At 32.4% G+C, this 26,132-nt stretch overlaps 1 protein-coding gene and 1 long non-coding RNA gene across 7 annotated transcripts; one reads left to right on the top strand and one right to left on the bottom strand.

The window, feature by feature from the left end:
- Positions 1-6,917: 6,917 nt before the first annotated feature.
- LOC132627492 (inactive TPR repeat-containing thioredoxin TTL3-like) lies at positions 6,918-9,465 on the top strand. The gene is made up of 4 exons (XM_060342863.1): positions 6,918-7,958; positions 8,032-8,227; positions 8,339-8,842; positions 9,188-9,465. The coding sequence occupies exons 1-4, from the start codon at positions 7,174-7,176 to the stop codon at positions 9,368-9,370; spliced, it is 1,668 nt and encodes a 555-aa protein (XP_060198846.1). The 5' UTR covers positions 6,918-7,173; the 3' UTR covers positions 9,371-9,465.
- A 1,545-nt stretch (positions 9,466-11,010) lies between these two features.
- On the bottom strand, positions 11,011-24,731 carry LOC132627491 (uncharacterized). 6 transcript variants are annotated; one of them, XR_009577884.1, is made up of 7 exons: positions 24,194-24,728; positions 21,223-23,023; positions 14,913-15,026; positions 14,478-14,785; positions 13,345-13,467; positions 11,880-11,939; positions 11,011-11,484 (listed from the first exon to the last, which is right to left on the bottom strand). It is a non-coding gene; the product is annotated as an uncharacterized LOC132627491 (long non-coding RNA). The 6 variants fall into 6 exon arrangements; XR_009577883.1 differs by having other exon boundaries at positions 13,345-13,464; XR_009577887.1 differs by having other exon boundaries at positions 13,345-14,785; positions 21,223-21,264; positions 22,860-23,023.
- Positions 24,732-26,132: the final 1,401 nt, after the last annotated feature.

Raw genomic sequence — 26,132 nt, 5'->3', positions numbered from 1 at the left:
GGACTTCCACTTTGATTTGGCTCAAGGGTCCTTCTTGAGTTATGTTTAGCTTCACATATGTGATTCATATAATTTGTCACATGTCCCAAAAACAAATCTTGACGTGTGGGCCCCACCTCAACTTACAATTAATCCGACGTTCAAAAATACGGGATGTAACATATTTAATAAGAATTATAATACAATTAGTTTTCCTATGGACTTTGATATCAACCATATTAAATTATTAATTTGTGTTTCCTTTACATATTATTACATGTATATTTTTTTTTAGCTTTCTTTTACTTCTTTATATACAAATTCTATAATGAAACTATCATATATGACAAAGAAAATTACCTAGTGAAAATAATGATAAATATTATAGACTTTACTCTAAGTAAATGGAAAACTCAACTATATATATGACATAAATATTTTTCTAAAATTTGAATTCCTTTATAGCTTTTTTCACCCTCTATGAAATAGTTGATTTTGTTATATACTCCCCTATTTTAATTCTATTAAATTCTTAATTTATAGTGTTTAGTTATATTTATGATAATTATTGAAATAGCATTAGAGCATAGCATGAATAACTTTTATACTAATTGAAAATAAATATATTACCGATCAATGTAGATAAATACATGCAAATAGTTTAGTCTGTTTTATAGTTAGAGATTCAAATTTAATTAATATAACTACAAGTTTATCTAAATTGTATTTGAAACTTACAATCATTACTTTATTTAATATGAATTATGATATACTAGTTAGTTTTTTTATACACTCATATATTAACCATATTAAATTATTTACCTTTTTGTAAATAAATCTTAATAATATTAAAAAAGTGTTATAAACTATCAACTAATAGTCACAAGAAATACAAGATTATTCATCACATAAATCATATTAAATTTTCATTTGTTAGATTCATCGTATAATTTAATTTATGATAATTAATAAGATAGTGCATGACCATTATAGTGTAATTGGTAAACCATTATTGTTACAATTAGATATAATTTATTGATTTTCAAAATTATAATTGGACTAACAACTACTATTTATTTAATAAGACTTATAATATAATTTGTTTTACTATTACTTGGATATCAACCGTATTATTTTAAAATATTATTCTAAAATATGAATTTCTTTGTATCTTTTTTCGTCCTCTATGATATTGTTGATTTTGTTATATACTCCCTTATTTTAAAATTTATGGTTAACTATGATATTTTATTATTGTCGACACTCTAAATTTGTAGTTATTCATTTTTTCATGACAATTAATTGTAATTATTAAGCAGACTATTTTTCACTTTTATTCTCAAATATAATTTGAAGAAAAAATATTTTTAGCCACAAGATTTTGTTTTAGATATTTTAATGCGGCTAAAAGATTATTATTGTTACAGTAAACTTTAACTCGTAGTAAAAAATAAGAATTAGCTATGGAAATTTTAGCACAACAATGACCCTGTGGTTATATAATTTCTTGATGACAAACTATTGTAGCTGTTAGTAGACTATTGCCACGGATGTTAGTATTCGAAGCAAAAATATTTATTTAGCTACAAAAGTTTGTTTAAAATAACTTTTTGTGGCTAAAAGGTTACTGCTGCTACAATAAATTTCAACTTGTGGCAAAAATCAATGATTAGTTACGAAATTTTATTATAGCAAAAACTTTGTAGCTATAAAATTTAACTATTGTTACACTCATTTATAACTTGAAACAAAAATATTTATTTAGCTACGACATATAGTTTCAAATAATTTATTGTGGCTAAAAGGTTACTATTGCTACACTAACTTCTACTGCGTGGCAAAAACTTATGATTCAGCTACAAAACTTTATTGTAGCAATAATGTTGTAGCAATTTAGGTAATTATTGCCACGATTGTTAGCAATTATAGCAAAAAAAAGGAATTAGCTTTTTCAATTTGATTTTCGTGGCTAAGAAATTTTACAAATTTGTAGATAGCCATGGAATTTAAATTTTTATGGCTATTACTAGGTATTAGCCACGATTTTTGAATTCATGGCAAAACTTTCGTAGCTATATATGCCTTATGTTGTAGTGTATATTGTTAACTACACGCTATTTAGCAATAGGCGATGTATTTCACAGTTAATTCTTAACTAGGGAATCAATCCACGCTTCGCACGGCTCGGAAGACATTTGATTCTAGGTTTTGTTTATTAACCATAAACACAACTTTATATATCAAATTTCAAATACAGTCAGACTTCTCTATAACAGCACTCGCATATAACAACATCTCTCTATAACAGTCAAGTTTTTTCGGAACCTATTTTTTATGTTATATATTACTCCTCTATAATAGCATTTCACCTATAACAGTAGCAGCTAACTTTATAACAGTACGCTCTTTGTAAAATTACCTAGGGGTGTTCATGGTTCGGTTTGGGTCGGTTATTGATTAAAACCATAACCAAACCAATTTAGTCGGTTTTTAAATGTCTAAAACCATAACCAAACCAAATAAAATAATAACCACCGGTTTGGTTATTGTCGGTTTGGTTCGATTTTTCGGTTTATGACTAGCAGCCATGAGACTTATCAATAAAACATTAAAAAGTTAAAAAAGACATGTCTTTCTTTTGGTTCAAATGATAACTTTTATTTATAGTTTAAGGTGAAACATACATCATAGAAGCATTTTCACTATTAGTGATAGTGTAGTACTCAAGTTACCCAAAGTTGCTAAACTATTACATATAGTGCTAAAAACTAACTTAGTAGTGGCTGCACCATTTTTGTCATCTTAATTCACACACCTGGAAATAAAGTAGAGCATATGAGCTTTTAGTTGTTGTTTACAAACATACATATTAATTAAACATAAAGACTACCTAAAATTAAAATGAAAATATATGAAATAAAAAAACTTTGTGTAATGATCCCAAACTTTGGGGCAATAATTGCATTTTGCCCTTAATTCTCCCATTTTATCAACAAAACTTTGTGTAAAGATCCCAAACTTCAGATGTTTTTCTATCATTATCCCCAAGGCTAGGGTCTCGATTACAAGGAGTTGTTCTTTTCTGCTTTTTAGGAGGATTACCCACGGAAGAAGTATTAGGGCATACCATGTGCTTGAGTTACAGCAAATGCTGATGTTACTGAAGTATCTTCTATAGAAACCTCCAAATCTACAACCTCTGTCCTTTTCATATGAAAACTGTTAGAAGTTTAGGACTCATTCAAACAAGAAAAAAGAAAGGTATAAATTCGAAAAAAAAAAAAGAAACAACCTAAAATCAAATGGCTGACAAAGAAAGGCTAAAAATTTAAGTTAAAGACATTAGACTCTAACGGGAGTTTCTATTAGTAGGTTTGCACTTAACTCTTAAAGAGTTAAAAGACTTAAAGACATGGGCTTGGACATATTCTTAAAAACATGGGCCTTAAACAATCATGTGAAATAAGTAGACCAAAAATCAAATTAATGATTAAAAGATATAAAATATTTATAATTATTTATGAAAAACTAATATTATACATATAAATAATTATAAAATTTATGTATATAATTTATCGGTTTGGTTCGGTTATTTATTCGGTTATTTTTTAATAGAACCATAACCAAACCAAATATTATCGGTTTTTAAAATTTAAAACCAAATCAAACCAAACTAAACCAAATGTCGATTTTTTTATTCGGTTTGGTTAAATTTTCGGTTTGGTTTTGGTTTTAACCAAAACCGTGAATAGCCCTAAAATTACCCCTCATATAACAGCTATCTTTTTTTTTTGGGTAATATAATAATTAATCATCTTTATACAAATAGAATACCTGTGATACCAATAATAAGTGTAGAGATTTTGACCAAATATTTAATCAATTAATACACTATTTATGACAAAAAATATCATATGAATATATAAATATTTTCATCATTAAACTATCTTCCTTCGTTATACAACAATTAAGCTTAGAATTTGACAACTAAATCTGAAAATTAGATTTTATGCATCTTTTTTTGCATATAACAGCGAATTATTATTTAAATGTCAATGCTGTTATAAGTGTATAACAACTATTCTTTATAACAACTGAAAAATTTCAGACTCGACGATGTTGTTATAGAGTGGTTTGATTGTACAATGTTTTCGTTCTTATTTAAGCAAAGTAATCAAACGAACGTGAATGCAACTCAAAAGAAAAAGAAAAAAAGGTAAAATGAATTTTATGTGCATGGGGTTATTTGCAAACAGAGCAAGGACTGCCAGATGAAAGTTTCCATCATTCAATTATAAAAAAAAATAAAAAAAAATCGGTAGCTCTCTAACTATATGTATGGCCAGCTCATATATAATGTTGTCATTTTTCCCGATTGATACGGTAAGAAATGAAATCAACCAATGTCATACCACACTGCTTTACAATCATACATATAGGCGAGCCAACCAAAAACCTTGTGAAATTATACAAAAATAAAAAAGGCTTCACGATTTGCTAAAAATCAATGAACTAAATTTGTGCAATAGCTAAATAGTACTATAATATTTCACACACAAAAAAAAAAAAAAAAAAAACTTTGTAGTCTTCAAATTCTAGTAAACTAATAATGGTGAAATTAATTCTTAACGTTTCTGAAAAAACATGTACAGAAAGGAAAGGTTTAAGAAACTTTGAACTCCTTACGTGCATAAGTATACAACTTAAAAATATGTTTATTACTTTATAAGCTTAATATGTGTTTATAAGTATTGATTTTTCCCTTTCATTAGATAATTAAATGTGATTATTTTCATAATTTCTCTGTATTAAAATCTAGAAGAAGACTATAATGAAATAAAAAAATGGAAAATCAAATTACACCAAATCCACAAAATCAAATTGTACAATTTTTTTTTAATATATAAAAAGCTTTCTCACCTTTGTTTATTTCATCTGTTTATTTTCCCTTTCGTTTACCCTTAACTTTTTTCTTCTTCTTTTTGTCCGTGCTTATTTCCCTACATTTTCATTAGATAATTTCCTCTTTATACTCAAAATTTCAAAATATTAACAATTACATTATATATATATATATATAAAACCACTTAAAATACTTATATTGATCGACCTAACTTGAATTCTTTCTCCTTATTGTACTGCTAATCATTACTGGCGGACTTGCATCATCACATTAGAATTAGAACATGACATTAGAAAGGGTAACATATGAATAAGTTATATATCCAACCGGGCAGTGACTGTTTGTAAGAGTAAACCCTTATGACACAAAGGAAATCACATCTTCTACCACAAGCATAGCAAGTTGCAGATTTACAGAGTAAAGAGAGCGCATATATAATATTTAAGTGGATAGCAGTTGGATATGCTCAACCAAGAACGACACTTCAAAATACAAAATCATCAACAAATGATACTCTTCATGGAAATGGTAAAAAACATGGACGAAGAAAATCACATTAAGATTAAAAGTGTCTATTTGTCACAAAATGTATACTTATCATAATTGATGCACCTAAACAATAACAGTAATCCAAAGAACTGCAACAATATTCTATTAGCAGATTCTGGGAAGCCCCAGGCAGCACCAGAAATCTGAAACCAATTGGATAGGATCACAGGTCCTCACGGAAAATATGGATATGAAAACTATGTGAATTTATGGGAAAGGAAGAGGATAGGAGAGGTGAAAGGATTGTAATTGATCTAAAATTATAACCTTTAATTAGTGATTAAATTAATAGGGTAAAATTGATTACTACTAATATTTAAGAGATTTACGTCTCTTGGACTTTTTAAAAAAGCAGCCGGAAGAAATAAGAAGGAAAAGTTAAAAAATGTCATTATGTAAGTATGTAACCTCCCTACATTAAATGAAATTAATAGAGTGACATTTGGATGCTTTAATATATAGCACATTTGATTTAGTTTTAAAATGAAGAAAAAATCCAAAAAGAGAAAAAAAAAAAAGATAAATAGCATTCTAGGTCATAGAGAGGTGCCACATCACTTTTTCTATTCCTAGCTTTATATTATATATAGATTCTTTTTTGTAGCATAGGGATGTTGCGTAACAGTTGAACTCCCGCTAGTTGTATGTGTTTGTTTCTTTTCAGTTTTATATTAGCAGACTCAGGCTGTGTTTGGAATGAAGGGAAACGTTTTCTCTTAGACAATATTTTCTTGAAAATAAATGATTTTCTTACTTATTTTCTGGTGTTTGCTAAGTAAATGAAAAATATTGCCATAAGAGCATTTACCCATTATCTAGGCAAATACTATGAGTGAGTGGAGTTATAGGAATGGGGTAGGTTTTTTTTTTTTTTTTTTTTTTTTTTTTTGTGGGTGGGGGAGGGAGGGGTGACAATTTAGCATGAATTGCCTTTTCAGGGATGACACTTTTAGCTTTGATTGCCTTTTATGAAACTTGTTTTCATATTTCTAAGGAATTTTCTTAATTTGTAAGGAACTTTTTTTTTTTAAAGATGTTTTTCAAAACTATTTGAATAAGCAAACATGAGAAAATTTAAAAGAGTTTTCCTCTATTCGAAACACACCCTTAATCTCAACTTGAGCGTTACAGCTATGTCAATGATATTTTATTTTGCGTGTAAGCATTAGTTCCAGTAAGCCCAAGAGTTTTCACAAGGTTCGGTGAATGAAATATGAATGTTTGCACGTGTGATATTCAACTTTGTTATGATTAGATTTGGTTCCAGGGTCCTACTTGTTTGGCACAACAGGAGAAAACTTAAAGAAATCGTTCCAAATAACACTTTCTTGATAAGATATCCAATGGTACTTTATTGGAAATTAGAATGATATATCCTACCAAACAGTCTTGTTCCCTTTTGGAATTTTGTTTGATAGGCCTAACCCTTCTAAGCTTCAAAAAGAAAATAAAGTTGGTTTCTTGGCTTCGACTCTAGGACCTTTGAGTAGTGTATATATAAGTATTCAAATATTTCTCCTATCTAAATCAGGGCCTATCACATTGAACCCTTCATATTCAAGCTTCATTTTCATCTTTCCCCGTTCTTGGACCATGTGTCTATTTCATTGTGTTTAATATTTGATCCATTTTTTCTTCTAGTTGACCTCTCCACTTTGATTCATGAATACTTCACTTTGGATATAAATTCTTCCATTTCCTCTAGTGATTAACCACTTAGAAGATTTTATTGAAGAGGAGATATGGGGGGAATTACAGACAAATCAGTGGAAATTCAATTAGGGTGTGGTCTAATGGCAGCATTTTTTCAACGCGGAAATTGTAAGCAAATTAAATCAGTGTCGCAAATTTCCAACAAATCCAGCACCAAGAAATTAGCCAAGCCACCCTCAATCACTCTGAGGAATTCGATTTCACATGATCGAAAACACGTTAGAAGATCAACATCTGATGGTACGAGAAGCAGCTCGAAGAAGCAATCATCCAATTTTTCTAGCACGAACAAAATGTCACAAGTTGTCAACTTGGCGCCCAACACTCAAAATCTTAGGAGGGTACGAGCATTCACCTCGAGTGACTTGAGCCCGACTGTCATTAATCACCAAAAATCCAACATGAATGGAACGATAAACCGTGCTTCCAGCACGGGCAACATTATGTTATTAGGCCAAAGGATCCAAAATCGCTCAAGTGACCAAAAGTCTACCCTGCAGAAAGGCAGAGTATTGATGGGGAACATAGTAAGGCAACCTAATCTAAGGAGCTATATGTTAAACCAATTGGATCCTGATGTACTCAAGTCCATGGGAAATGAACAATACAGGCAGGGGAGATTTGAAGAAGCAATGGCTTTATATAATCAAGCAATCGCCATCAATCCGAAAAATGCTTGTTATTATAGCAACAAAAGTGCAGCTTTGATGAATTTGAACCGTCTGATTGAAGCAATGATCGAATGCAGAGAGGCCATTCGGCTAGACCCTTTTTATCACAACGCTCAATATCGTCTTGCAAGACTATATCTCAGGTACTAAAATGTGATCAAACAGAACATATTTTTATTAATTAGATGGCGTTCGTTACAAATATTCATGCAACAGATTGGGAGAAGCAGAGAAAGCAATAGATCATTACGAAAAATCTGGACCAAAGGTTTACAAAAGGGACATTGCAGAGGCTCAAGATCTTAAAAGAATCATATGCAATTGCATAGAAGCTCATAGGCTAAAGGATTACAGCATATTACTTAATGAGAGCCACAATGCATTGTTTTCTGGTGCAGATTCAGCTCCACAGGTTGAAACAATTTAGTCCATAACTTATTCATCAAGTTTAATTAGAAAATTAGTCACATTACATATTTAAAGGTACTTACACTTTGTTATTTTTCCCATTTTCCCCCTAAAGATCTTTGCAATGAGAGCTGAAGCATTGATGAAGTTATATAGACATGAGGAGGCATACACCACCATTCAGAAGGGACCTAATTTCAAAACTGAGCTTTACACTCGCCTTTTCGGATCAACTAAAACAGCTTATTTGATAATAATTCGAGCACAAGTTTACGCGTTAGTAGGCAGGTTCGACGATGGAATCACTGCAGCTCAAGAGGCTGCAAAACTCGATCTTAGCAATGAGATAATCACAATTTTTAGAAGAATTAAAGGGCTGGCATCAGCTCGGATAAAGGGTAACAAGCTTTTTAAGGAATCAAAATACATAGAGGCTTGTTCTATGTACACTGAAGGACTAGAACAGGATCCATACAATTCTGTTCTGTTATTTAACAGAGCAACTTGTAGATTTAAGTTGGGACAATTTGAAAAAGCAGTGGAGGATTGCAGTACAGCTATTGTGTTACGTCCTTCGTATACAAAGGCTAGACTCCGAAGAGCTAATTGCTACATGAAGGTAAATTTTTATACAAACTAAATACTAATCGAAGAAGGTGTCAATTATAAAGATTATAATTTAATTTCTAGTAGTATTACATAGATCATACATTGGTCAGATGAACTCTTTTTGGGATTTTTTCGTTTTTGGTCCGTTGGCCGAAATTAATTACGGGCGCTAGTCAAAATATCCAAAACCTATACACTGATTATGTATATTATATGTATATCTATGTATACAAGGTGTTATTATATGTATATTATAGTACTACTTAATATACAATTCTATACTTTTTCTGGTTATTAGCGGTCCAAAAATGTAATTATTCCAACTTTTTCTGCCCTTTTGATTTTTGGCACGCAGTTCGAAAGATGGGAGGCTGCAATTCAAGAATTTGAAATGTTGTTACAAGAAAAACAAGGGGATGAGGAAGTTAAGAGGGCATTATTAGATGCAAAGATTCAATTAGAAAGGGAGAGGGATGAGGATCAAAAGCAAAGAAAGCTATGCAATGGATCCAACTTAGTGTCAGTCACCAGCAATTAATTTTTGTGTTTATAGTTTGCTTGTTTATATATATAGGTTCAGATCATCTCATTATAAGAAATCAGAGTAATACACAAGGAAGATTTTGTATAGGACGCTCCTTTTTTTTCTTTTCCGGATGGTTTGAACATATCTTAGACTTTTCTTTTTCATTCAGCGTACAATATCCGCATTAGATTCGACTAATCCAGACTCGCGTGCATAAGGTCCACTAAATTAGAAAATGCTCACTATTAGAATTTTTTCTATATCCAGAATCGAACCCGAAACCTTTAATTAATGGTGGAGGAATTTTATCCGTCCAGTAACATATTGACTAATCATAAGTAAGATCATATAGAATGGACAATAGACTATCTTTTTTCTTTCTCCAGCATTCAGAAATTACTTTTATTATTTTATATTGTCTTTTTGTGAAATTTCAAGCACAAAGAAAGCTGGTATGCCCCTTTTATTTGTTATTAATTCATTTATTTATGCTCTTTAAGCTTTTAATTAAGTAATTAATTTAAGAAAGAAGCGCAATTTGGGGGTTCATTTAAAGTTAAAGCACTACATTTATACTTTCCAAAGTTGGAAGGAATGCTTGAAAAGATTCCCCTCTAGCTAGGATGTTGGATTTTTGGAATTACATTTCCAAGTTCTCCCTCTATTTGACGTCCTTTCCCTTCAATTAATTCGTTTTATTTTGAATATTAAAACCTTAGGAACAAAGAAACGATATGTTGCACTTTTCCACATTTTTCATTTGCTTGATTGGTGTTACAATGTCTTGATATGTCTTACTTGATGACCATGGATAGACAGTAGTGTGCTTGAAATTTGACCTTTGAGTCGTTCGTATTTTTTGAACAATTCAGACATAGTTTAATTATTCTAATATGATAAATTTATTTTTGAAAGAATAAGAAAAAGCCTTTTCTTATCAATCATAGCGGTCAGAAATGCTGATTTGTTATTCTAATTGGACGACAGACTAGGTCAACAATTTCTTTTTAATTTATTATTAGACCATCGTATTAGGACAGCTTTCGGTGCTTATACCAACTCATAATAAGTATATGGCCATGTCTTAACATACATTTTAATTATTAAATCATATTTAGTCAATACAAACCTCACCTTAATTTATATCTTAACCATGGAAAATTAGTGTGGTTTTGTATAAACGCCTGGTGCAGGTAATTAAGTTTAGTTTTTGACCAAAATTTGCCCAGTGTTCACAAAATTACATCAACCCAATAAATGCATGTCACATACACTTTTTCACTAAACCATAGTAAATTATCATATTCTCACTTTAATTTATATAAATTAGTATGATTTGATAAAAATATCGAATGGGGTAAGGTTTTACATAGTTAATATGATAAGTAGGGATAGAGGAAGGGCTGTTTGCTTTTGGAACAAGAAAAGTTTGAGCCTTTCTCAAGTTCCCATATTGGATTGGGAACGACTTCAACAATACATTAGGCTTTACAAAGGCCTTTCTCAAATCTCAATATTCAGGAGGTTACACAGTTAGAATCAAGAATTGCTAATCACTACTTCATCAAATAATTACATTGATGGGAATATAAGTGGGTTTCCCAATCATTCAACTCAAAACCACTACTCGAACAATTCCTTGTTGCGATTGATTAGAAAAAATAGACTCTATCCATTTATTTCATTCTTTTCTTTTAATTTTTTAGCTAGGGAATTAGTAGTACTTTTATCGAGTACTTTAGCTTAAGACATTCAAAGGGTGGGTTGACAACAAAATTGTCATATTACACTAGTGTAACTATTTCAACCCAAAAATCTGGCGAGCCTATTTGGACTTAATTCATTGCAATCAATCGTTAAGCATCACTCGTTTAATCTCTGTCAAACCTCAAAATAAGTTGGATGATTACATGAACCTAGACTGTATACGCACTTTTGACCAGGGGCGGATCCACACCATTGGGTGTAAGTTCGCGGGAACCCACAACTTTTATCCGAACCTTGTATTTATAATGTGAACCCCTTCAAATATATAAGAAATTTGAGCGGAGAACCCAGTAACAACAGACACTGCTAGCTGGGAACCCACAAACTTCAAATCCTGGATCCGCCTTTGCTTTTGACACCTATATCATTTAACTACTTAGAATCTACATAAAAAGTATTATAAGCCACAATAAGTAACAACTCAAAATATTCAGAAAGCATTTGAAAGAATTATGGTTCAAAGAAAGTATCATTTGACTGTCTAAACAGTAACTAAGACAAACAAATTGAAATGGAGGGAATAACTCGTATGCCGAGATCAAACTTGAGCTTGTGAATTGCACATAATAATTGTCATGAGGTGCTAGGAGATGAAACATATGAAACGAGGACCTACAAGGTCATACTTATAAAAATGCTTGATTCTTTAAATGATTCAGAAACTAACTTATCTAGAATAACATTATGATCAGTGGTAGTAAAGAGGTGGGTTGAAAATGCATTAAATAGAAAAATGGTTCATAGCGCAACTCACCCATTAATATATGGTAAAAACGGGTTGGATGCGGATCAAACCATATTTAATGTAAAATTCCTGAAACAAAAGAAAGCGTTGAACTGGAACGATCAAAGGACATGAATTAAAATAGTGAAACATGTGTAAAACTTGGTACTAGTAATATGGTAACATTAACAATTATTCCGTAATAAAATATCAAGAACTTAACTGTAATTAGAGAGGTATTTTCAAGTTAGTTTTCTATTAGCCGACTTATGCCACTCGAATTAAGATTAGATGATTATGAGACCATCATTTTCCTTTTATTCCTTTAAACTAATATTTGTTGCAACTAAGTCACCAGATAAAATATAAAAAGAGGCTCAATCAACATTTCTAGGGATTTTGTTAGGAATCCAATTGATTTAGATAATTAGATATACTTGGACTTTAGCAAATAAACCATTGCAGTAAACAGTTTTTCTGTCAATATGTTACATTTAAATTGTGCTGTGTACTATCTGGTAGTACTAGACTAGAGAAATTTTGGTAATATGAGAATTAGATAGATCATACACATAAAGGCTAAAGCAACATTGGAAATACAGTCATCATCATATTAAATCACGTTTCCCCTCTTAGCATAAAATTTAGGGCAAAGAACGTGCGTGCCCTCTCAAACCAAAATAATTACCCGTTCATACCTCAATTACTTTCGTACCCCCCAAAAAAATTAAAAATATTTATCCGAATGCCCCCAAAATTATGATACTAACATGGTATAGTATACTGAGATGATATTATGGATGATCATGTTCATTTATTCAGAAATACTCATCGTCTTATATACATATATCGTGATGGAATGTATCATGAAGAACTGTCTCAGTCCTTCAATGAGACACTCCTCAGGACCATGGTACCATCGTGGTATATAAATATACTGAGATGGTATCATGGAGAACTGTTTCAGCCCTTCTCTTAGTCATTCATGATACCATCATGATATATAAATATACTGCGAAAATATCACAGAGGAAAGGATTTGGGCGAGGGGGTATGTCAGGTTATTATTCGACTAGCTGTGGTAATAGCGAAACTACTTTAAGAGGGGCATGGGGTTGGCAAATATATTATATTTTAAGGGTATTTGGTGTTGTTTTCCCTAAAATTAAACGGACGGGATCAAATTAACTAGTAAAACCTACTAATGAATATTATTTCCGTACCTAATTAGTTTCACAGTATTTCCAACAATAGATCATACTTTTGTAGTTTTTTTTAATAACCACCAAGATAAAGGTCGGGCCTTCTTTTCAGTCGCCCTCTCACTTCGTTTGATTAAATTACATTCACCCTCTCACGGGAATCTTATTCTTTATACTATGTATGCACGCCTATTTTTTCTATCCTCAGTTTGTTGTGGTTATTGATCAAGATGATATAAAAAACACTTAAAATATCAATAAGAAGTAGGAACAATATTATAAATGGGACTTACCTCATTAACCCTGTTTGAGTGGATGAAACATTTCCAGTACCACATAATCTAACATCTCAAAGTTGAAAATTTCAACATTTTCCAATCATTGCTGTGGTTGTCCATTTAGAGAAAGAGAAACTGCTAAAACAAGCCAATAAATTTAAGAAGAACCATATCAAAGCATTACGGAGACGAAATAACGAAAAAGATGTAATGTTGTTGCCAGGATCGAACATTGTCACCCGCGTGACGGGGGGAATACTTACCACTATACTAGAACGACCTTGTTGGTTAACTATCAGCATAAATTTATAAGTAACTTGCTTAAAGAGCACTAAAGTAATAAATTAAACATTCCTCAAATAGCAGAGGCAGACCTCCAAACATTCATATCTAAAAAATATAAACGTTTTGTTAGTTTGATCATGGAAGGCAAAGAAAACTGCTATGAACATTTTGTAATTCCATTACAAATTTGTTCAAACTTAAACAACAAAAATTTGCAGCTGTTCAAAAACTTGAGGATCAGTTCCAATGAACTCCCAAAGCATTCTACTTTTGAGTGCATTAGAAGTACTTGTACTGAACAATGAAACACAATTTTCTTTGGTGTCGAAACAATCCTACAGAAATTTAAACGTTTTGGGAAGCTACTAATTTCAAGATAAAACAGCAGGAAGATCGAGCTTTCAGATAACTTTACAGGTCCTGGATAAATCTAGATGAGATCCAAAGGCAAAAATAATAAAGAGTTACAGGCTGCCTATGATCATTTTTAATGCTAATATTCTAAGAGAAGGCTTCGGTCAGGTAAGTCATATTGAAAGAATGTTGGAAGCCATTCAACCAGCAATTAATTTTCAACTGTCCAAATGGTGCTCAGGATGCGCACATCCACAGTGCTTACTCAAAAATAGGAGAACATGATGTATAAAGACAAAAAGACTAATTATAAAAGTAACTTCTAAATTTTGAGCGTTGAAGTAAATATTACTATCAAGGAATTGAAGGGTAAATAAACAAGAAATAAGTAAATGTCGATATATAAATTAGATCATACATAAAGCTCCACAAGAAATACACTCGTTATTTTAAGCGGACAGGTCCAAAGAACTGAAAACTAACATATATTATTTCCGTAAATAACTTACTTTCACAGTATCACCAACTCAATATGCGGAGGTACCTCACTTTCAAGCTGGAGCTTAGCGAAATTTCTTGCGATTTGCTCCTCCTTTTTATCTTTTCGTTCCAACAGGACACGAAAATTATGTCGATCATGAGGATCAACAATGATTTTCATAAGCACATTGGCATTTTCCAAGAAATACCTAACGAGTTCGAGTTCACTAGTGCGGCCATAATATCCGCGCAACCTGAGCACTTTGAGGTGATGGACAGGACAGCTTACGACCTTCCTACACTCTCTTTTTGACCTCAAGGGGTTGCTCCACATCAACTGCCAATAAGAAAATCGAAGCCACAGTTATCACAAACTCAAATGACAACAAAGTAGCATACACTGGAAACGAGGAGAAGAATCACTAAGTTGAACATCAAGATAAAACCAGTCCATGGAAACGTACAGCTAAACTAGCAGCATCACCAGTATCCAGGTCAATTTGTGCCGAATCAATCCAGAATGGCAGTAAAGATCTGGCCTCTGCTTAGCTTTCCCCATTTTACTTTTGTTGTGTTCACTAGCAAATTTACCACTTATTACCCCTCGTTTCACCAAAGGAAAGAGGTGATTTTTTTATACATAATGCATGAACCATGAACCAAATACAAAATATGAAGAAAAAAAAGTTTTTTATATATAACAGAGAAATCCCCAGGGGCTAGCAAGAGCACCGAGGTTTTTGGTTGTTGATTTTTAGTGGTTATTGGTCAAGATAACATGGAAAAAGGACACTCACACAGGACATTCATCAATAGGAAGTAGGAAGAACAATAATATAAATGAACCTTAAATCTATTAACCTTGTCGGACTGAATGAACAACTCCCAGTACCACAAAATATGACTTGTTGTCTATCATCCATATATATTGCCCATTATCACTTGAGAAAAAGCAAAAACATCTAAAACAAGTCCAGAAATCAGGTCATGAATTAAAACTTAAGTGACTTATCAGGTAGTAACTTGGTGCTCATGTCAAACTCATAACTCTCAGCATAAATTCATCAATAACTTGTTTAAAGAAGTAACCTAGCACAAAAGTATGAATTATCCATTCCTCAAATAGCACCCTTTGGTGCACCTAACGTTCTCAACTTAAAATATAAACCTCCTAAACATTTAACCATATATCTTCTATGAATTTGATCAACAAGAGCAAATTAATGAAATCTTCTATGAACATTTATGATTCCATTTCCAATCTGGTCAAGTAACAAAATCTACATAGAAGACTTTTAGATATGATTCCATTTCCAATCTGATGTAGTCCCAAGTGTTACAAGGTTTGTATCACAGATTTTAAATTGATTCTACACTTCGACAGTACCATATCCCCAAGTGTTTCAACTCGAGGGAAGGACCAACGACTTCAAGATTTACCAACGTATCCGATCCATGAACCACCATTTCTTCGAGTGATGGACAATTGTAAAGGAAGAACTCAAGAACTTCCCCCGTCACATTTACGGACCAAGAGAGGCGGCGACTTGCGGACATAGTTCAAATGAGGTTGACCAGCATAGTCTTTGAGACCAAGGAGTTGGGCCGGAAAAGTGTAATAATAATCAGAATGTTGAGTATCCTGCCCACCTTTTAACAAGTCCAACTCTAGGCTTTGAGCTTGCCTAGCAAAGGCAAACTCAAGCCACTTGTCAATCTCATGCTGGGCGAATTTGTTTAGATCGAAACAAACACGGAATTTGTCTAATCTCTGAACTTTGCACTTCTGCAAAGTAGCGTTGACTCATCTCACATACTTCTTCATATGTGGTTTCCGTAGCTTGACATTAAGACATGCTTGGTCTTATTGTCTAGTGGAGTTCGTGCGGGATATGGGTAGTTTATTTAACCATTATGAATAAAACTGCTGCATGTGATTTCAAACTGAAATTTGATTTTTATTTTAAATTATTTAAGATGGGGTTAACATTTTATTGAGGCCATATTGTCCTATTTCTGTAAATTTTCGGATTTTTAATACTAATAAATAAAATGTTAATCTTATCTTTTTAATACTGTATCGTGTAATTCAAATTTATCTTCCAAATATTTATCTTTGTAGGCCATTATTGAAAAACAGAAATTTAAAACAGATTTTTACTTTTTAATAATTGCATTAAATACTCTATCATGTAATTTTTTATTATGTCACTTAAATTAAAAACTTACTACGTGTCCATTTTTATTATGCCACTTAAATTAATTAGTTAATAAATTATATGGACTATTTCTAGTTATGCCACATGGCAGAATTAGTTATTAATTACTCCCTCTGGATAAAAAAAAAAAAGTCCGCTTAGCTTTTTTTTCTTGGATAAAAAAAAGAGTCCACTTAGCAAATCAAGAAATAATTAACCTTGTTTTTTCATATTTGCCCCTATTAAGTGTTATATGATTAAATCCCAATGCATATTTCATTAGGGGTAGTTTAGTCAAATTACCTATTTTTGTCTAGGAGTTAGTATTTTCTTAAGGGGTGTGCAAATGGCTAAGTGAACTCTTTTTTTGATCTGGAGGGAGTAATAGCTAATTAGTTACTAATTACATGTGGCATTTTTCTAGACTGCCACTTGGCTTAATGTGATGCTTTTTTCCTTGGCTTTTAATAATAAAATATAGATATAGATTAGCCAGCTAAGAATCAAAAGTGAATTTGGGTAATTGAAACTTGTTCTAATTGTAGTTAAAGAATCGACACTTATTGTAATCATTTAAACTTTCTACAAATTATTGTTGGTTTTAGTAGCATGTGAATTGACAAGTATTCTACTTCTGCAAACTTTGCTATACGTTTATTTGGAGTGAATCTCACTTTATCCCCCTAACATTTAAGGATTAGGAAACGATATCCCCTCACATATTGAATGCGAATGATAACCCCCTATCCAATATTTTTCGGTAAGAATAATTAATTAATTTTAAAAAATAATAAAAAGTCACTAAACTAGCCATTGAAATCTTTGTTAAATCTTACCTATATTTTTCCCTATATGTCCAAATTTTGTGTTTTAATTTTAATTGTTAATACATGCATATATATATATATATATATACTAGAAACAAAGAGAAGATAATTCAATTGCTTATGAAAAATAGTAATTATTAAATTTATCAATATATCTTACGACAAGTAACAAGAGAAAGTTTCTATTTATATTTTTGACGAATTCAAAATCACGACTAAAATCATATACTCTCTTTGTTTCAATTTATGTGAACCTATTTCCTTATTAGTCCGTGCCAAAAAGAATAACCTCTTTCTATATTTGGAAATACTTTACCTTTATGCAATAATTTATAGCCACACAAAATATATGCGATTCATTTAGGACCACAAGTTTTAAAGTCTTTTATTCTTTCTTAAACTCCATGCCCAATTAAATGAGTTCACATAAATTGAAACGGAAGGAGTATGATATTATTTTGATTAAACGTAATATACTAAATGAAAAAAAAAAATATCATAGTAAGAAAAATTGAATGAGAAAAGGATTAGAGAAATATGTGTGTGTGTGTGTATGTATGTATGTATGTATGTATATGTGTACATATTTATTGTGAATTAAACCTAAAGGTTAAATCAAATAATATTTAAAAAGATTTAATTTGTTTCCTTTAATTTCACAGAAGTACCATTATTTTGAGTATATTATATCAAAAATTAGATGATACTTGACATTTTGTTATGATACGATGTACTCAAACAAGCGACATCACAATTTAATATAGATTAGTGTCTTTTAATATCGTCCGCTCGGGTGAGTACTAATACTAGACTGTATTTAGCTTGTATAATAATTAAGATCTTGGCAACCTAGTCCCCCCACCCCCAACCCCCCCCCCCCCAAAAAAAAAAAAACGAACGAAATGTAGCTTGATTTTACAAGTAGTTGTTATACATTATGTTCAGAAGAATAGGTGAATGAGACAATAATAAGAGTTATATATTGTATTTAATTCTAGAAAGAAGAAGAAAAAAAAAGATCTTTATTAAAATAAAAGATTCTCACCGAAAAATATTGGAAGGGAGGTTATCGTTCCCATTCAATATGTGAGGGGATATTCTTTCCTAACCCTTAAATGTTAGGGGGGTGAAGTGGGATTCACTCGTTTATTTGCTTAAATTTTTTATCCCTAGCTAGAGAGTAAGTTACCCTTTTGAGTAAGCACAGGCCCTCGGCAAGGAGTTTCCCGCAAGTGCACCACGGGTAATTCAGGATTTTACCCCAGTCCGATTAGTCGGGGCTCAAAGAGACCCGGACACCCGGTGCTTAATCAAAAAAAAAAAAAAGTTAAAAGAAAACAACCTTTCTCCTTGTACAATCATGTTAACAACACTAAGTGTATGGAGACACGTGTTGTGATCAATAGAAGTTAATTTTACTCGTTTAATCTCTCACCTTTTAATTGGACGAATGAATAATTTTGTGCGCGTGTGAACTTGAAGGTACACAATGACACTGTGAAGCATCTAAGTAAGATTTTAACATTTACTAGATATTTAGGCCCGTGCTATGCACGGCCCAATATAGTAAGGACGTTTACGTAAAAAAGAGATTTACATAAAAAGTTATGTGCACACGCAACAATCGAAGACTCAACCTACTAAAAAATCTATAAGTTCCGTTTTTGTGTAAGGGAATATACAACCCAAAGAAACTTCAAATTAAATACCAACTCAAATCATAAAAATAGAAAAGAAACCAAATCTTAGCATAAGTCAAATAACGTCCACCAATAAAGAACAAAAACAATGAAAGTTTATTCAAAGAAGCTCTCTTTTTGGTTGGTTCAATAAATTAAGAGTTGCACAGTAGTCCTTATAAGAAGGCTGATTTCTATAAAAATATATTCGAATCTTACACCAGTAGCAAATTTAGAGAGAAGAGAGGGGGTTGGTTGGGGGAGGGGGGGAGAAAAGAGGATTCTAAGTGATGAAATACATTTCAAAATTTAGAGGAAAGACAAAGGAATTCAAAATAATCTTATAAAGAAGGAACCGATCCTTCATCATATCCTTTCATAGAATGAATGAACTTCTCCCATGTATAAGTGAGAAGGACAGGAACATAGAGCCATAGACAAAGCAGACACAAATGGAAATATGAATAAACCAAGACCAAGTTTAACAGGGTGTTGAAATATAGAGGCAGTTGCATACAGTAGTAGCAAGCATGTCAACTTGGAGTACCATTAAACCGAATGAAACAAAACATCTTTCATATCCGCAAAACACATGCAACAAAAGGTTTTCTAAGTCTTACTCCAAATGTAAAATGTACACAGAACAAATATCCTTTGAATCTTGTGATTATAAACTTGACATGTAGGATATTTGAATTGTCAACTTACTAAAATATAAAACGTGGCGGACATAACCAAAATAAGACAAATTTTAACGACAATTGAGAAATTAAGGGGAAAAATAAGACAAAAAGAAAAAAAATATGAAGACTCACTAAGGAGAATCGCGGTATCCTTTGCAAAATATATAAATCATAAAGACTAACTAAATTGAGTAACCAAATTAATCATGTTGGGCCCCGTGCATCGCACGGGCATAGTTTGCTAGTTTAAATAAAAAATGGCCAGCAAAAATATACCATATTATCTCATCTCCACTTGGAATCACAAAAGTGGAATCATGCCAATCCACTTCTCTTTCATTTTCAAACACTACAAACAAAGAAAGAACCCTTCACTTTGCTCATACGCACCTAAATACTTCTCTCACTTTGCTCATATACTTTATTCAGCCAAACAATCAGTTAGGCTGGGTCCTAAGAATTATCAAGATTCCATTCTTGTAGTTGTTGGTGCCAATCTTGGATTGTGAACAATTTAAAGGAAAAAAGATTCAATCTTTTCTTTAATTCTGAGTGTTTTTGCAGTTTGCAGAAGTAACCCAAAAGGCAATAGTTCAAGTCTTGGTTGGTCAACTCTATAGAAAGCTCAAATTTTTGTAGTTGTTGGTGTCTGTAATCTTGGATTTTGAACAATTTAGAGAAAAAAGATTCAAGTTTTTTAAAAATTCTGAGTGTTTTTGCAGTTGGAGAAGTAAAGAATTGGATAGCTTGAAACACCACAAGGCAAAAGTTCAAGTCTTGTTTGGTTAACTCTCTAGGAAGCTCAAATTTTTGTGAAATACAAAAATGGGTACCTTGAATTTTATGTTTCTCAATTCACTTCTTGATGGTACTTGCAAGATTGTATTGATTAAACTGAGGTACGAAGAAACTATAAATTAAAAGGGGAAACGAACGAAGAGGATAAAAAAGTAGCTTAAACGTTAATGACCCAATATAGTTGAAAAAAGGAAGATTTCAGTTACCAATTAGCCCTCGATTGGTAGAGCTTGAAATCAGAGTTAACCCATCCATTCTAGAAAATGGAGATATTACCAAAAAGACTAGACGATTAAATTAGTTGTTGTAACAGCAAAAGCACAACAAAAAAGGCATCAAAGCTATGCAACTCTTTAAGAGGTTCTTAAACATGATAAAAACATGTAATTCTTGTTGAGGTAATTCAATCATCAATACATACCAAGCAGCAAAATGGCAGCCACGAAAGAAGTTCGCCTCTGTTTATTTAGATAAACAGTAGTGATACGACAATAGTTATATGAGCTAATTAAATCCATTTAAAATAAATGTTCATTTAACAAATATATGATTATTCAGTAATTCAGTCCAATAGAAATAAGTAACGTACCTTTGGATTGCCGGAGGATAGATCAATAAAGATATTCAGTACCTGAGGCATATTGTCAAACATCTTTGTTGCATCAAACTTCTTCCCTAAATTTTTAAAGAAAAATGCGAAGAAAAAAAGGGAACCAACATGTAGAAATTCTATGAATCCAAAATCCAAGGCCCAAAGATGGAGCAAGCAAAGCAAATGCTCAATCAATGCATGTACGGAATTGGTTAAAAGAATAACAAATGCCACAGGAATTTCAAGTATAGCTACAAAAAATCAGGTAATTAACTTCTCCCAGAGTCGGTAGTAATGAATTGACATAGCTACATCCCTAAAACAGCACGGAACTGCACCCATCTCTAAACGTCGACACATCTCAGATAACCCAGTCATTCGAAGCTCTGGTAAAAAGTTGAAGGCAATAGAAAATTTCTAAACAGTACTGTATATATAAAATTCTCCGACAGAGGAGGACATTGGAGTAGAGCACTGTGTTTTATATACTCGATAAAAACTGCAGTGCACATGTTTACACAAAGTGATGCCCGTGCTATGCACGGCCCAATATAATAAGGACATTTATGTAAAAAAGAGATTTAAAAGTTATGTACACAAGCAACAATCGAAGACTCAACCTGCTAAAAATCTATAAGTTCCGTTTTTGCATAAGGGAATATACAACCCAAAGCAACTTCAAATTAAATACCAACTCAAATCATAAAAATAGAAAGAAACCAAATCTTAGCATAAGTCAAATAACGTCCACCAATAAAGAACAAAAACAATGAAAGTTTATTCAAAGAAGCTCTCTTTTTGGTTGGTTCAATAAATTAAGAGTTGCACAGTAGTCCTTATAAGAAGGCTGATTTCTACAAAAATATATTCAAATCTTCACCAGTAGCAAATTTAGAGGGAAGAGAGGGGGTGTGTGTGTGTGGGGGGGGGGGGGGGGGGGGGAGGGGAGGGGAGAGAGGATTCTAAGTGATGAAATACATTTCAAAATTATTTATCCCTAAATGAACCCGTAATTACCAAAATATCCTTGTTCGTCCTCCAACACGGGCCCAATATAATAAGGACATTTATGTAAAAAAAGATTTACATAAAAAGTTATGCACACATGCAACAATCAAAGTCTCAACCTGCTAAAAAATCTATAAGTTCCATTTTTGCGTAAAGGAATATACAACCCAAAGCAACTTCAAATTAAATACCAACTCAAATCGTAAAAATAGAAAAGAAACCAAATCTTAGCATAACTCAAATAATGTCCACCAATAAAAGAACAAAAACAATGAAAGTTTATTCGAAGAAGCTCTTAGGATCATTCTGTTACTACAAACTATCATTTTCATCTCTTCGATTTCACCTACTCTTTTTGGTTGGTTCAATAAATTAAGAGTTGGACAGTAGTCCTTATAAGAAGGCTGATTTCTACAAAAATATATTCAAATCTTCACCAGTAGCAAATATCTGGTAATCCTAATTTATTTAGTGAAGAAAAAGATCACCAAAGAGTTCACAGCAATAAGGATTTTTCCAATTCCCTTCATTCTAATCCTACTACTACTATTCCTATTTTTTCACTTGTTTGTTGTTGTACCTACAATTGTTTCACAGACCTTTGGCAACTTACCCGCAGGTCATACCGTGTCATCGTGTGAGAAGTTCCTGCTTCAATTGGCTCACTGTGGACCTTTCGTGCATCGCGTGGACATTCCCTGCTAGTATTCTAATATATCTTTAATGATGGAAACTATGTTGCCGTGCATTTGGTTTGCCTTGTGCTAATCCTATGACTGTTGAAGGTCCTCTGTTGATGCAAACAGAAGTAACTCATCAAAATGCATCAGTGTTGTCCATAAAAAGATAAGTGAAAAATGGTTTAATATAATGCAGTCCTATCCCACAAACGAACAACCACAAGCAAACTCCTATTAATAGGCGATGCATAGGCAACATGATTTTGGTAGTAACAAACCTTCAAGATCCTTGCGGAGATTTCTTTTCGAGATGTAAATAGATCAGGCTAATCTCTTAGACATTGTTGACTCTCTGTTCGTTTGAATTGGATGCTTTTGAAAAATATAATGAAGAACTGAAAAATAATTAACAATACCAAAAAGATCTTAACTGTAGACACCACATTTATCTCAGTGACATTAATATTTTTAGACCTAATAGAAATTATTGTGTTTAAGAATACAAAAGAGATTGAGCCAGCCACATTTCAATAGAATGATATGAAGAAACTTACATCTCGGGAAGATGCATTACTCAGATGAAAGCAAAATAGAAAAAAGAGAAGAAGAATCTCACTATTTTAGATTAATCTTCTAATGTAGGAAAGACGCAACATAGTACCCCGTGTAGCCCCACAAGTGGGATCTGCTCGATCATACTCATAGGGCTGTTACCTGATCATACTTATGGAACTTAAGAATTCACCCGAGCAACCAGATTGGGAAGCAAACAATGAGGAAAAACACATGATCACATTAGATTAAGCCCATGATCACAATTTGAGGAACCACATTCTCCATCAATTTTTTTAGCAAAAGGCAGCAATTTCTTGTTCTTTTGGCTTGAAAGACCAGTCTAGAAGAAGCAGAATCAAAGTAAACGAAAAGGAGCATATTTAATGATATTAACATATAAAACGACTATAGCTTGCAATAGACCACTTCAAATGCAAAAGAAGCAGGAGTATTTTTCTCATACAAATTATATTGCTAATGTTCGACTCATGAAAAACCAAAAGAATTCAAGCCCGTAGCAACTGAAAACTCCTAATAAGATGTTCAGTCATATCATAAAAAAAAACACTCGGTATGAATTCCTATGAGCAGGAGATATAGTAGTCAACTTTTTCCAGACACCATAATGCAAGCAAATTATACACGTTTCAAGCAAATTTTTTGCACAACCATAAATAACACAGATGATGTTTGCTACTACTGTCCAGTAGAAATAAGTAGTGTACCTTTTAGATCATTGACTGAAAGAGGAGTAGGTCGTAGAAATTTTATGACAAAAACAAAGTAGTAAAAGAGTTGTCAGTTGTCTCGGGTCGGCAACGGCGTAGGTGCATTAGAGTTCATAATGCCTTATCTGTTTGTAGAATAAAACAAGAATCCATGAATAGTCAAAAGAAACCCAATCACTTCTTTTCCATTCTCTTCAGCTTATCTTCAAATTGTCAAAATTCCACTGTTGCTTCTTCATCTTCGTTTCTTTTTTGATTTCCTTAACAACTCAACTAAGCTTATACATCTATTTGAGAAAACTAAAGAATCATTGAGATGTATGTAGAAGAACTTTCAGCAAAAGAATCAATCCCCAAAAAACAAAGAAAGTCTAGTAAAAACTCACGAACACAAAGAGATAAGATAAACACCAAGATGCAGAGACAGAGAAAAAAAAGTGTAGAAAACAAAATGGGGCATGACCAGAAGCTCCTTAAAATCACCAAAATACCCCTGTTCGTCCCATGTTCGTACCCCAACTCCCGTTTGTAATATAGTAGAGATAAACAAAGGTCTTGAGCTTGACATGTAGTAATAATTTGGACTATTATTGAAATATCAAGGTAAGTATACTAGATAGACAGAAACTCTTTTGTCAATCTTTTCTTAAGTCTGCCAAAATGGCTTTCTTGTCATGAGCTAATTATGAATTGAAATGACTAATAATTGAAATTAGCGAATGAAGTAATACATAACCACTAAAAGGTATTTATATAGTCCAAAATGGGGGAGAAAAATTCGGTGGGCTTTTAACTAGTGTTTTAAAAGGTAGTATCAGGACTCGTCCCGAGACTCGCCCTGGGCTGAAGCACAGGCAAAACGCCTTAGGGCTTATGTGTGGGGCTTACGTCCAAAATGCCTGACTGTACGCCCTAAACACGCCTAACGCCTAACGCTCAGGACTCGCCTAACAGTTTTTACACAAATTATATGTTAGATTCCTTAATAAAAATAGTTGGCCCTCATAATTTTTTAACAAATGAATGATACTTAATTATTTTCATCTATATAAATAAGAAGATTGAGTATAACTCAAATAACAAGTCGTAGTATTTCATATTTACTATTTGAGAACATCGTGAGGGTGAATATCACTCAATATTTCTTTTAAAAATACGTAGTCGATTTGTGCATTTTCACTTGTCATTGGTCTTTTATCCTGATGGGGGTAAATTATTCATGTAATTTGGTACATAAAAAAAAAGATTTAAAATAAAACATGAATAATTATATCTTATTCTCGCATATTTTCTGACAGAATCTTGCAGGAAAAAGAATATCTCGGAAGAATGAAAAATAAGCAAATGCCAAAGATATAAGAAAATATTTCATGGGTGCAACCACAAGTCCATGTTCACAACCGTAAAATTTCACACGTGGGAATTACATAAAGACAATATTAGGAGAAGTTGCAAAATTCACGGGTGTGACCACCACTTTCATCTTCACACCCGTCAAGTGTTGGCATCAAGAAAGAAGTTGTAAAATCCACGGGTGTGACTGCCGCTTTCATACTCACACCCGTCAAGTAAGGTCACGGATGTGAGCTCTACTTCAAGGAATGCATTCGTAGGGGCAGACACTATATTTTCCTATAAATAGAGGCATCACTTTGCTCAGAAATTATCTAATCCAATCCCTGAGAAAGACATAAGAAATAGTCTTTCCTCTATTTTCTCTTCTTTTTATTTTGTATTTGTAGGAGTAGTATTTTATTTTAATTTCTTTCTTACATACTCCTTAATGGAGCAGTTTCTTTTTGTGGGATAGTTGAAGAAGTTTGGTATGATATTATGATAATTATCTTTACTTTAATTCTTTCATGTCTCGATATTCAAATCTTTGATCTTGCTTATTTTTTGTCTTAATTCTCACGGAGGAATTAATTCAACCTAG

The sequence above is a fragment of the Lycium barbarum genome, chromosome 2 (genome assembly GCF_019175385.1).
Source record: "Lycium barbarum isolate Lr01 chromosome 2, ASM1917538v2, whole genome shotgun sequence".
NCBI classification, from domain to species: Eukaryota; Viridiplantae; Streptophyta; class Magnoliopsida; order Solanales; family Solanaceae; genus Lycium; species Lycium barbarum.
Note: the sequence above shows the minus strand (reverse complement) of the source record. Positions and strands in the feature narration are given on the sequence as shown.

Coding starts and splice junctions, on each gene's coding strand:
- LOC132627492 (XM_060342863.1), top strand. CDS start 7,174: ATGGGGGGAATTACAGACAAATCAGTGGAAATTCAATTAGGGTGTGGT. Junction 8,228..8,338: donor GTGCAGATTCAGCTCCACAG/GTTGAAACAATT, acceptor TTCCCCCTAAAG/ATCTTTGCAATGAGAGCTGA. Junction 8,843..9,187: donor GAGCTAATTGCTACATGAAG/GTAAATTTTTAT, acceptor TTTGGCACGCAG/TTCGAAAGATGGGAGGCTGC.